General features: G+C 35.5%; 1 protein-coding gene across 4 annotated transcripts in view; it reads right to left on the bottom strand.

Moving 5' to 3' along the window:
* Window positions 1–4,549: 4,549 nt before the first annotated feature.
* Window positions 4,550–14,734, bottom strand: part of LOC126091883 (kelch domain-containing protein 3) — a 124,173-nt gene continuing 113,988 nt past the window's right edge. For all 4 annotated transcript variants that reach the window (XM_049907166.1, XM_049907168.1, XM_049907167.1 and 1 more), the window contains exon 9: window positions 4,550–11,894. In XM_049907166.1, the coding sequence (XP_049763123.1) occupies window positions 11,831–11,894 (64 nt within the window). In that variant the 3' untranslated portion in view covers window positions 4,550–11,830. The remainder of the gene's footprint in view (window positions 11,895–14,734) is intronic.

Below are 14,734 nucleotides of genomic sequence, written 5' to 3'. Positions count from 1 at the left end.
CACATGGCAGTGTAAAAATGTTAAGATTCTACGTCAGTTTAGTCAAAATACATGGCCATTTAAGTCATATATTTAGACACTATAGCGTACTTCTCATTGACCTAGAATCATGAAGCTTGTAAAGATGCACAGTATCACAACTCAAGTACAGGAAAAAACTCCTAAAATCATTGATTTGTAATTCTATCACACAGAAAGAGTGTTTTTGTTTATCATTTTTATCTATCTGTCTGCCTGTTAAGACCCATTTCCTCTACAATATGTTGGCATACCAAGTTCAGATTTATGTCAGGTACTGAAGTCTGTGATCCCCTGGTGATGTTAAACATTTAAGCTTCTATGTCAATTCAGTCATTTATGTTACATATTTTGAAACTTGTAAACCCACTGATCAAAACCTGTAGGGCATTTCCTGTTGATGTAGATTTATGAAATTTGGCAAGAAGTAAGGTTTCACAGGACAATCTGAAAATTGTAATTATTTTACATAAAAAATATGTTTTTGCCATATCTTTTAGAACATACATTGCACTCATCATCTGTCAGCAGCCTAACAGACAAATGTTGCTGTATGAAAATACAGGATTAAGTTGATAAGAAACATTTTTTATATGTGGTGTCTGAAAGAACAGACACCATATACATATGGTTAAGGTGAGGATGGCCAATGATCTCATCAGTGCAGATGCACAGTAGGGTCACACTCTCACAGTAATCGACAAAACACTGCTAGTTATGAGTATAACGGATAAGGGACACTACATTGGCAGTGTGAGAGTAAGGTGAGAATGTTGGTCTGACGGAAGACATGCTACAGTAGTCTGTGCCGTTGTGACGACCACTGTGTCCGGATGTCTTAATGCTCAGGGTACCTGCCTAGTAAGTAGGAGACTGTTCTTTAAATTTTCATTGTGAACTGTGTATATGCACCACACATATTCCTTGCCATCTTCCAATGAAACCTGGTCTGGCATAAATTTTCAGCTTTCCCCATTGATTTAAATAAATGCTCATCCACACCCAATACCTGCAATTCCTCTGTGTCTTAAAATATATTTTATTAAATCTTCTATATGTAAATAGACAAACTGACATCCCCTGCTCACTTCTTTTTTATGTCTGAGCTAGTGTGAGGAATTAATGTGGAGATTTTGATACATTTATAGCCCTACTCATACCTTGCCTTGCACTTCTTGTTTTCATACATGGTTTCATTTTCAGATTATTCTTTCCTTCCATGAAGAACATGGAGGAAAATGGAATCTGCAACCTGTCTTGCCCAGTACCATCTATCAATACCACTTGAAGAAACTCTAGAAACCATGTCTTTCCCTGACTGCTGGGCATTCAACTTCCAATTTCTTAGGCTCCCAATTTTGAACATTTCATTACTGTATTTCCGTATCTCATATGGTGGACATCCTATGAACACACATACTTTGGATGACTCCACCTTTCTCCCTGTATTATGTGCGGTCAACAAACTTATCCTTTTCCTTGGAACATGGAGGAACTATTGTTTCAAAACCTAGCATTTTTGTCATCTCACAAATTAAAATATTGTCACCAGATAAATAGTACTTCTTTTCCTATTTTTGTGCAATTATAGTTTCACTGCGGAAATTGTTTAACTCAGAGATGTTCCATAGGTTCCATGTTGTGGTCTTCAGTCCAAAGACTGCTTTGATGCACCACTACATGTCAGTCTATCCTGTGCAAGTCTCTTAATCTCTGCATAACTGGTGCAACGTACATTTGAACCTGCTCACTGTATTTGAGCCTTGGTGCCTCCCACACTTTTTATCCTCTACATTTCCCTCCATCATTAATTCGAAGACTACTCTATGTCTCAGCATATGTCATATTAAACAAAGCCTGGCTGTGCCATGAATTTATCTTCTCCCTAATTTGCTTCAGTATCTCGTCATACCATCTACCCATCTGATGATCAGCATTTTTACATATCACAACGTTTAAAAAGCTACTACTCTCTTTTTGTTTAACTTCTTTATCATCAACATATCATTTCCGTACAAGGCTACACTGCAGACAAAATAACCTCAAACAAGACTTCTTAATATTTGATGTTAAAAAATTTCTTTTTCAGAAAAGCTTTTCTACCTCTTGCTAGTCTCTATTTTACATCCTTCCCTTTCCTCTCGCTGGCCATCATCAGTTATTTTTCTGCCCATACAGCAAAACTCTTCTAATAATGTTAGAGTCACATGTTCTAATTCCCTCATTGCCTCCTTATTTAATTTCACTACATTCCATTACCACTATTCTACTTTTATTGATGTCCACCTTACAGTATTTTCAAGACACTATCTATTCCATTCAAATACTCTTTCAAGTTCTTTGCTGTCTCTGACAGAATTACAGTCACCAGCAAATTAAAAAAAAAAAATTTACTCCTCTCCATGAACTTTAATTCCTTTTCCAAATTTCTCCTTTTTTCACTCACAGCTTGCTCAACGTACAAACTGAATAACATGGGTGTAGGCTACAACAGTGCCTCATTCTCTTCTCCAACTACTGCTTCCCTTTCATGATGATCAATTCTTAAAACTACAGTATGGCTTCTTTACAAGTTGGAGATAACCTCCACTCCTTATATGTTATTTCTGCTACCTTCAGAATTTCAAAGAGTGTATTCCAATCAGCACTATCAACAAATGTCTCCAAATTAACAAGTGCTATAAATGCAGGTTTGCTTTTCTTTACCCTATCTTCCAATGTAAGTCATAGGATCAGTACTGCCTTGTGTTTTGCTACATATCTTGGGAATCCAAACTGATGTTCCTCAGTTTCAGCTTTTACCACTGTTTCCATTCTTCTGTGAATAATTCATGTCATACATTTAAAACTGATCATTTTTGTATTATTGACACCTGTCAGCACATGCCTTCTTTGGGGTATGAATTATAAGTCTGGGGATATTTCGCCTGTTTCGTATGTCTTACATATCAAGTGGAAGAGTTCTGTCATAAAATTTAGCCCAAGAATTTAAGAAATTCTGAGCGAATGTCTACTACAGGTTCCTTGTTTCAGCTTAAGTCTTACAGGGTTCTGTGAAATTATTATTGCAGTTTCAGATTTACCAGCTTATCTTAATGTACTTCCTTTTCCCTTTCTATAATATTGCTTTTGACTTTCTTTCCATTGTACAGCCCGTCTATGAATTTGTTCCACATTTCAGCTTTCCCTTCTTTGCTTAGGACTTTTTTTTTCAACTGAGTTCTTGGTTTCATACAGCTGCTTCTCTTTTCTCCAAAGGCCTCCTTAATTGTTCTATAGGTAGCATCTTTCTTTCCCCTAGTTATGCATGCTTCTACAGTCTTGCAATTGTCTTCTAGCTGTACCTGCTTTTCACTTCATGTCAATGCCTTTTTTTTTTTTTTTTTTTTTTTTGTCATCTGTATTCCCTTTACCTGCCTCACTTTTATATTTTCTGTTTTCATCATTTAAATTCAGTATCTTACATTATCTATGGATTTGTGCTAGGATTTGTCTTTTTGCCAATTTCAGCTTCTGCTGCTCCATTATTTTATTTCTCAAAGCTACATATTTTGTTACGTTATATTCCTTTCCCTGTCCAGTCATTTGTTGCCTAATGCTCCATTTGAAACACTCAATAACTTCTAGTTCTTCCACTTGATCCAGGTCTCATCTTTATTTCCCATCTTTCTCTATCTCTTCAGGCTTAATCTGCAGTTCACCTGGAAATTTTTTTCATTTTAAAATCTGATTTTGAATCTTTGTCTTACCATTACATTATCAGTCTGAAACCTTCCTGTGTCTCCAGGTTTCTTCCATATGCACAGCCTTCTTTCATGATTTTTATTTTTTTATTTATTTATTTATATATTCTTGAAACATGTATTACCATTGGTTAAATTATTCTCTGTGCAAAATTATACCAAGTGGGTTCCTCTCATTCCTTTCCTCCAGTCCATATTATCCTACTACTATTCCTTTTCATCCTTTTGCAACTATCAAATTTCAGTCTCCCATCACAATCAAATTTTCATCTCCCTTAATTATCAGATTAATTTCTTTTATCACGTCACACAATCTTTCAATCTCAGAGCTGGTAGGCATTTAAACTTGTACTATTGTGGTAGGTGATGGTATCATGTCTATTTTGGCTATGAAGTGTTCAGTACACTATTGCATGCATTCGTATTTTCACATTCTTTATTAGAGCTACTCGTGTGTTACCCTTATTTTATTTTCTATCTGTGACACACTATTCACCTTACCAGAAGCACTGTTCTTCCCACCACTTTACTTCACTAATTCTTACTATATCTACCATAAAACAGTTAACTTTCCTTTTTAAAACCTCTATTAAGCAATCTAGTATTTCATACAATGATCCACAGAATATCAATTTCATTTTTCCTGATAACATCCTTCTGAGTAGTCCCACAGCTGCAGATCCAAATGGGCAATTATTTTATCTCCAGAATATTATACCTAAGAGGATGTCATCAATTTTGAGCCACACAGAAGAGCAGCATATTCTTGGGAAATATAATAACTGTAATCATTGAAACAATACATCACATTTATTTCACCATAGATACAATTTTATGGTTGTCTTAAATAAGTCTGATAATTTTTGGAACTTTAATGAGAAGAAACAAATTATATAAATTAACTGGTAATAAACTGTTCTGAAAGATAATTAAAAAATTAAATTCATAGATGGACAAATTAATGATTCTATGGCAGATATCCACATGTATGTATACTACATTGCAACAATATATAAGGATACTGACACTACTTTTGCATTCTTGATGTTAAAGCACAAAATATAATCAGAAAAAAACTGAAATTAAAACAGGAAGCACGCAATCAACTTCCAAGAATTAATTTATAGCAATAGCTCTGTGGTGATATGAACTCTCCATACATTCTTTTTCTTAATGTTAACATACAGTAAATGGATTCATCAACCTGTAATATGACACACAAACCACAGAATCCAAACAATGGCACTGAATTGACTGGAAAGAACAAAATTTAGCTTAAACAAATCAACTTGTGGAATAAGTTGCATTTTACTTTGACTGGAATAAAATTGTGATAGGGAACAAATCTTACTGTAATAAAGCTATAGGTATCAGGAACATGTTGCAATTATAAACTAAAAAATATTAACAAATAATTTATACAACAGTAAACTTGTCACATTCTTGGCAGCTATTTACACAACACAACATCATGAGGATTATACATATATGAAACTGCATTTACTTATAATGAAGACTTTTCATTACATAAAAATAGACAACATCATATAACTTTATTTTGCATCATTATTTTATTACAGCCTTAAATTTTCCATAAATTTTGGAACAAACGCGTAAACAGAAATTATCATCAGCAGTATCTTTTTTAGAATGTACTTGAATTATATATTTACAATAGCATCGGAAGCCAATTCGTTATCTGCTGGTCTAAGTAGAAAGCTGATTCCTTCAAAGTATATTGTGAACAAGACATTGCTGATAGTTTTCTTATGTATTGAAAGGTGCAGTAAACCAGTTACTAATTTTGCTGAATACTTGGCATAATTGTTGCTATAACTGCATGCTTATTTTCATACACACAACACAAAAAAGGGAAACCAATATGAATCTTGATACATGAACTCTGTTATATGATGCGATTTCGTTCGAGTTATCCTGTCAATCAAAAGCATCATTTTCAATATGGATGTAAAAACAGAAGCTCCTATGTGATAAAATTACAATATGGTGTAGAGAAATGTCTACATCATAATAATAACAACAACAACAATTCCACTGTAAACAATATATACTCAAACAGGAGTAAAAATACATAGCACAAGATTGCAGTCACATGCAGGAATCGTGACAAGGTCAACAGCAACATGGTAATGTAGTTAATCGACTAACCACATTAGACTTCTTAGATGAACTTATCCATTAGAATTATAATTGATAGTGAAGCTAACAGATAAATAGCGACTGATGACTAACCTCCAACCTGTTATTTCAATGTGATTCATTGGTAAAACTCTCTTTCAAATATCTGAAACTTTCAATATTTGAATGCCTCCTCAATAATTTTAATTACAGCTTGGTTTCTGATCTTCATGGACATTTATTTGGCTTTTCACAAGGATAGCATAATGCATCATGAACCCAAAAAAACCTAACTGAAAAGAAAATAAATGAAATGCCAAACACAGGAGACAGGGACAGAATGGCATTCAAATCTTTGATTACAGCACACAATATTAATTATGAAAACAATCAGTTTTTGGCAATATAATGTAATTGGATACATGAAAAATCTACCCACCAAGTGGCGGTACAAAAAACATATAATAGAAGGTTATAATTAGGCACATTTTCTGAGCCAGTGGGTCCTTCTTCAGGCAGAAGGGTTGAAGTGGACGGAAGAATGGTGAAGAAAAAAGACTGGAGAGGTCTAAAAATCACCCAGAACTGCGAGTCAGGGGAGGCTTACCACACTGGATGAGAAGGAAACTAATTCAATGACAAAAATCTGACAGAAGCACATCCGGAATGATAGCATGGGGCACAATCTGTGTTCTCTGACCTAACAATAGTCATTTGTACAGAAGAAAAAGAAAGGAACATTTCCTTCTCATCCCATCTGGTAAGTCTCTCCTGACCCACAGTTCTGGGTAACTTTTCCAAAGTTTACCCATTCTCTTAAGACTTCTCCAGTCCTTTTCCTTCAATTCTCTTCCTTCTCCTTCAATCTTTCTGCCTGAAGGAGCCACTGGCTCCAAAAGCTCATCTAATTATAACCTCCTGTGTGTGTGTGTGTGTGTGTGTGTGTGTGTGTGTGTTTTCTGTCGCCACTTGGTGAGTAGATTCTTAATCTACCCTATTAATAACATTAATTATGAAGTACATTCATAATAGCATAAATATTGTACCTGCAATATTGCTACATGCTGTAAAGAACATTATGGTACACCAACAAGAAGAATGTAAATCAGCAGTTACACAGTACTTTGTATTTAAAAAAGGGAGCTATAAATTTTTAAAACACTGGAAGCCTAGTAAGCCATTGCCTAATGAAATTTGCTTGTAAAGCAGGTTGTGGAACAGTTGTTGAGTGGGTGCTACACTGCAAAGCGAAGTACAGGCCAGGAAACTTAATTCAATGACACAAATCTGACAGAAGCACATCCAGAATGACAGTATGAGGCTCAACTTGTATTCTCTGATCTAACAATATATGAAAAAAAAGAAAGAAATATAATCAGGATAATCTATTTACAACCTGTTGTATGCATGTGTGTGGATCCTAACTGCTTCATTTATAAAGATTACTTTTTCTGCTTGTATGACAAGAACTAGCTTTAGCAACCTCTCTACCCACTGATGACACACATAACAATGGAAACCTATAATGCAATGTTTTATATAAGTAGGAGCAACAGAAAATTTCATTCATAATTTGTGTGTTAACACAACATGTACTATAATAAAATACAGTTGCCTAAGTAGAAAACTGGTCTAACAATGGAAAATCTGGGATGGAATAACACCAACTGAAATGTTTAGATTGTTAGTCGCCACACAGAAGATGCATTGAGTGGCAGCTACACACACTTAAAGAAGACAGTACTTCCTCTATGTTGCGGGCAGTAATCCATCCCTTTCATTTGCTGTTCAAGATAACAGTTCTTTTTAATGTTAAAACAAGCTTTATTAAGATAAGATGAGAGAGAAAAAATATTATGTGGCTATACTGAAGTTATGAACAATGGGAAGATAAGGGAAGTGGGCCATCAGACAGAGCAAATGTCTGAAACCAAAAATGTATTAACGATCAGTTTTTCTTATACAGTGTTAGAAATTTGAGTGGCAGCTCTGTAACTGAAGAATTAAAAAATCCCACTTGGGTTTGAAATGCATTATGCAATTGTACAGAGCGTCTATTTTCCTATAGGTTATGACTTCATGAACAAAGAAGGAGTCAAGTGCTGTTGTTGGAGTTAAAACAGATAAGTGTATGACCATGTCCTGCACTGGAAGTTATGGGTTCACACAGCATGGAATGAAGCAGGTTTGGGCTGACAATACGTTTGACAGGAAAATTAGGCAAGCAAAGAAAAGGTACAATGACCCATACAGTAAGACACATGTGATGCTGTCTGTTGTCAGATACTTTATAAGTCATCTAAGAACAAGATAATGGTGTGAAATATGGTGTTTATAGTAGACATGTTAAAATGAGAATATTGGTAACAAATGTCTAAGAAATTTGTCCATAGTCAACATCTGAGTGAGGTAGGAATGTAACTGAGATGAGTGGTGTTATTTCTGAGATTCTCGGATATGTCATTATGGTCCTTGAGACAATTAAAGAAAAATCCTGACATCTATCTCCCCATATGGTAGGAAGCCAGAAGAGAGGGAAAGTGGCAATGGCCTCCTTGGAGGTCAGAAGAGCAGGTATAGAATAGGATACAGGGTACCCTATTACAAGGAGAAAGTGCTGTTTCAATCAAGGTACATGAAAATGGAGACTATATTGATGAGATTTACTGAGCTCTGTCTGGGGTATGGCTTTATACAGTTCAGAAATGTGGATCTGTGGATGCATGCCATAAGCAACTTTGGGAGATATTTGAAATGTGGTGCTAGAGAAAGATCAAAATTATCTTGTGGCAGCAAAGCTCACGAATGAAGAAATTCTTAGAAAAATAGGCGAAAAAGTTTTCGGCTACCAACAGTACGGAAAAGAACAGATCAATTAATTGAGCATCTCAGCTGTCCTGAGTCAAGGTAAGAGAAGAAGATGAGAACCTAGAGTGCAACACTCTAGCCTGATAACAAATGATGTAGGAGATGGCTCATATGAGAAAATTAAGAGGCTAATAGGGTACAGAGAGGAGTGGAGAAGAATTGTTGCCACCCAACTTTGGATTGAGGATTAAGTGTAGGGAGTTTCTCAAAATGTTAAAAAATTATTTCTGTCTGTGGTTTGATGGGCTGTTCTGAGTATAAAAATTAATTAAATCAGTAACTAGTCTGTTGGTGGTAACATAATATCAACAGCAGGAATGACGTTACTGATTCCTGACCATACTATGCTCTACAGTCCATGATATGTGGGTGAGACCGCCAAATGCAGTGGAACACCAATAGCAGAGATAAAAACTTACTTCCATTTTTGTATCTCAGCTCAAATATTACACACCTATTTCTCAGCAAGCTCAAGGCGAATTTGGCATGACATTAAATATGTGTTGGCAGTGGTTATGGCAATTACATGACCAGCATGTCACTTTTATGTTGCATTGCCATTATTAATACCTACAACCTGTGAGTATCACTTCCTTGAATATTCTGTCACTATTCAAAACTTTAATTTCTAACATTAGTTGTTAAATTATATATTTGTAATGTACACCATAAAAATCAGAACATTTAGAAATGAAATAAATCACATATGTTTCAGTGCCTGAGCTACAATATCAACTGTGAAAGAAGAAATACAAGCTTCACAGTTTCAAGTTACACTGTACAAATTTCTGTCCTCTACATAGCTTCAAATACTACAATATAATGGAATATTTAGTTATTACTTTAATAGAAAAAAGTAACAATTACCAAGAAAAACATTGTTTTATTGTGGTAACAAATCTCGGGTTACCACTTAACAGGTAGACTATTTTCATTGAAATACAATATGTTGTTGTTGTTTGTCTACTGTAATTATAGTAAATCAAGCTGAATACACATATTATCCATGTTACAAACATCTATCTAGATATGTCACACAGCAGTACAGTAATTATGAACAGCACAAACTGATACAGTTGTTTTAAATTTTTCCCCCAGAATGGTGCCTAGTTGATGACAATGTCTTTAGAAGTGGATTTCAAGTAATCATATTGAGAAAAGAAAGTAGCTACAAGGTTCAAAAAACTATTTTGGCTTTAAAAAAAAAAAAAAAAAAAAAGGTGCAAATGTAACACATTAAAGTTAAGAGAAAATAAATGTCACTTTTACCCTCAGTTACTTTATTTCCATGTATCACATTTATGATGACAAGTCTCAAGTCATTACTGCACTTTGTAAAGGAAAATACCACTCAGATATCTCTCTCTCTCTCTCTCTCTCTCTCTCTCTCTCTCTCTCTCTCTCTCTCTCTCTCTCTCTCTCTCTCTCCCCCCCCCCCCCCCCCTACACACATGTGCACCGAGAGAGAATTCTGTTAGTTTACACATGTTTTCTCTACTGATCACATTCTGAATGCAGTCATGTACATTCACTTTCATCAAACTAACACCCAAGAGGTCTTGCTACAAATTTCATGGCTACCAATACTGTGCAACTGTCAGTCACTTTCTTACAAAAGCAAGAGGAATAAAATATATATATGGTATCAATCATCTGTCAAAATCACTTTTACACACAAAAGTTTGGAGATTCTTGCTTTACAGTATGTATATTGATAATCATCTATTCACTTCTCATATAGATAGCTTGTGTTCAATCTGTATTAATTTTTGCATCCCCTATTGATATAATTTCCCTTTCTTCCACTAAGTATGATTGCAAATAGTCCTTGCAGCAAAATAAAAACAATATCTCTTTTGAGACTAACAATTTGAGTTTCTCAGCAAAATACACATCATAATTTTTTGTCATGCACAGTCTCATGCAAACCATTCTAGTAGATCCCTATCTTTGGCATCTAGCCTGTCAGGCATCTTAAAGATACCTGTATAATGCAGGTGACTAAAGAGTATGCTGGTATGAAGCAATGACATGAAGTAAAATAGAAGTAACTTTTCTCAAATTTCAAACCAGTCAGCAACAAAAGATAATGGAAATAAAACAGAAAAATCTCACACACATACACTTTTTACATTTAAAATATCTCTTGTGATTGATGATAAACAGAATGATTGATAACTGCCATTTGAAGGTTCATATCTAGTCTCTACATAAAGAAGGATCACTTAATTCTGAGCTATATGTTTCTTTTAAATATCACATTTTCTTCTGAGGTTGAGGTTGTACCTTATAAAGTCTTAATACAAACTCTGCACTACTGCAATCTATTTGTTACAGTGAAAGGACACAATAAAAAAAACTGTTTTTATGTGAATTACATCTGATTTTCACATCAGCAATATAAATTTTGTTCCTGCTAATAGTTATATAAACCAAATACTGAAGAATTACGTGTGATTTAGTTATTAGCTGTACATGTTTTAGACTTTATAGCATAACAGAGCTAATAACAATTGTTCAACAGTAAAAAAAAGTTTCAAAAATTTTCTTTGGGTCAAAAACAACATTATGTTTAATTAATTTAACATTATTTATGTCAACTGAAAATTCAAATGAGTACACCCAAATTACTGAAAGTTACACACAAAAACTGCATTACAACTGCACATCAATAACATCAGAGATTCAACAATATAACCTGATGACACGTGTTTATGTATAAAGAGACACATTACGTAGTGGCTGCAATTTCAACAGTGTATCTTCACACAATGTCAGCAAGTCTTTTCAAACAACAACATGTCACAAGTTTTGTACCTAACATAATCTCACACCAAACCTGGCTCGCACTCTCTCTCTCTCTCTCTCTCTCTCTCTCTCTCACACACACACACACACACACACACACACACACACACACACACACACACACACAAAATTTATTTCACAAGACTTATATTCTCAGTAGTAATCTGATACTTATAACTTGACAACAGAACAGTCTTGCCCTATTCAGCCACACTGACCGAGTTATAACAGCATAATGAACAAGTTACCCTATGTCAGCCAGTGTTGTTCAAAGGTCTTGATATGGAGTTTGGTGTCACCATTACACGCAGTTCCCACCTGAAAATTAATATAATTTCACATAACCATACACACATGTTAGTGTATGATACTTTAAAACAACAGTACAACAGTTCACACTTTGATTTCTTGAACAATATGATGAGAAATTAATTAATCTGCCACCAAAAGGTATGTCTGCCGAACACATGGTCAGGGTTTAGAAGAAATTTTGTGAATGCATTTCCTTTCTTTCCCAAATTTTTGTTCTTGTTAAGAACCTATCTGCACTATGGCAAGCATTTGGACTTAATAAGTAGGGTGCTTATGCCAATAAGAAACATACAATTGATCAAACTTCAGTTTCACAAATTTTTTACAAAAATACTGACTACAACTTCACAGTACTCAAGAAGATGGAGTACAATGAACACTGAAGATTTTTTAACAAGCTAATAGCTTCTGTAGAGTAGTAACAGGCACATAAAAGCTCTGAAGACTACAATGAAGCATTATTCACTATTGGTCAACAAAAAAGTTCTGTATGGAAATTATCACATGCTTATTGAACACTTTTCTGGATAATTTTAGGACTGGACTAGCCTCCACCTCCTCCTCGTCACAATCATCATGTACAGTTTCCTGCCGTTTGCAGGATCTGTTTTGAACACAATTCTCTCCATCTTTTTCATTCTTGCCACTACCTCTCTATCATTACTTTGGCCAATTCTTCTTCATTCTTCCAAACGCTTTTTCCCACTGTTTTTAGCCAGTTGTCCCTTTGTCCTTCCTTTGGTTTCTTGCTCTCTGCTTTCATCTCTTGCATCTTCTTTGGTATCCTTGACTCTTCCACTCTCTCCATACGCTGATACCAATTTAATCTGTTTTCCTCATTCTTCTCTTTTAGGGGTTCCACAATTGTTATGCTCCTAACACTTTTGTATTTCTTTTTTCATTTTCGTTATCTCTATTCAACATCTATAAACCTGCCACTTCACTTGTTCAAGTCTTATTTTTCCCCTTTCCTACAGGTTTCTGCAGCATATAACAAAACTGGTATATAATACATTTGGTATATCACTTTCTTGCTTTTCTGAGTGACTTCTTTGTTCTCTATTGTTCACCTTATAGTTCTCACAAATTATCAGCTTGTCTTGCACGTTCACTTGTCTCTTTGTCATTTCTTACATTTTCTTCTATTACATTCCCCCAGGTATTTGAAATGTTCCACCATTTTCGGCTGCTCCCTACCCAGTGTCATACTTACCATAGGCTCACCCTTCTTCCTTGTTGTGACCACTGTCTCTTACATCTTTATGTAACATTTTTCTCATACTACTTTGCACCAAATTTAGACCATACTCTTGCAGACCTTCTTGCCACAGATCCATGAGGGCTGTTCAAAAAGTATCCAACTTTTAATATCAATTTTAATTAAGATATAATTGCTTGACACTAGTCACCTTCAAAGTAGTCCCATTCAGCTTCTATAGACCTCTCCCAATGCTGTTGCCACTGCTGGAAGCATCACTTTAAAGTCCCTTTTGGTATGGTGTGCAGATTCTCCTTTGAATTCTGCAGAATGTCTTCTGTGTTCTGAAATCTGGTCCCTTTCAGTCTTTTTCAGCTTAGAGAAAAGCCAGAAATCATTCAATACTAGGTCAGGAAAATAAGGAGAATGACAAACCATAGCCGCATTGTGTTGGGCGAAAAAGCTCTGAATTGATAATGATGACCAGGTGTGTTATTGTGGTGGATGCGCCAACAACCTGCTGCCAACAAGTCTGGCCATTTGCACCTCACTGATTCACAAAGGTCATGTAGAACCCCTTGGTAACACTCCTTATTGACTTTAGTACCTTCTGGGGTGTACTCATGATGGGCCACACCACTGGAGGTAAAGAAAAGATGGTCAGCATATCTTTCACATTGCTGCAGACCTTCCTTGGCTATTTTAGGTCAAGAGGATGATGGATGCTTCTGTTTTGATGACTGGAATTTCTGTTCCTGGGTCATATTCATAAACATAGGATTCTTCACCATTAACCACTGTGTTAAGAAAGTCGCGATTACTATTCACAGTATCCATCATGTATTGTGTGATCTCCAAACGAAGTTGCTGCTGCTCAGATGTTTGCAACTTTGGCGTAAATTTTGCTGAGATCCTCCTGAGGCCCAAATGTTCCCGTAAAAATGGAATGAATGGATTCAGTACTAATTTTAGCCTTGTCTGCAACTTCCTTGTTCATGATTTGTCTATCCTGTGATCAATAACAACCTCATTTGTGGGTGTGAAGGCTTTTCTGAATGTGCTTTACTCCTCACTGGTGAGCAGCCATCTTTGAAGCAGTTTTACCAGTCCTTTATCTGTGTAGTACCCACTGCTTTGTCCACTTATCAAATATTGCAGACTGTTTCAGCTTCAGAATGGCCAAGCTTAAAATTTGATGCAATAACTTTGGTCCACTTTTTCTATCATTTTGGCAAATAATACACAAATCAGACAACTAGCACTTACACATATTCATTTGTCAACAGCTACTGGAGGTTTCCCCTCTCATGAAAAAAAAAGGGATGCACTTGCATTACATATGCCTACAAACATAGGAAGCATGTGCACCCCGATGCCGAAGTTGGTTGCAACAACAAAAAATAAGGTTGGTTATTTTCTGAATAGCCTTTGTAATTGCCTCTGCATTTCCTCTGAGTTGCTACCTTCCTCTCACCCCCTCCAACACCACCACATCAAATCACCAGCAAACACCAATGCTGTCTTCCTGCTTCATGTCTATCTTGTCACTAATTAATTAAGTGTTCAACCGATCTCATTCATAATAAATTTTATAATGTGGAATCCATCACCACCATGAAAAGTAATGGAGAGGCACACTTCTGTATTC

This window comes from Schistocerca cancellata, chromosome 7 (assembly GCF_023864275.1).
Source record: "Schistocerca cancellata isolate TAMUIC-IGC-003103 chromosome 7, iqSchCanc2.1, whole genome shotgun sequence".
Lineage (NCBI taxonomy): Eukaryota > Metazoa > Arthropoda > Insecta > Orthoptera > Acrididae > Schistocerca > Schistocerca cancellata.
The sequence above is the reverse complement of the archived record's forward strand: the minus strand, read 5'-3'. Positions and strand labels throughout refer to the sequence as shown.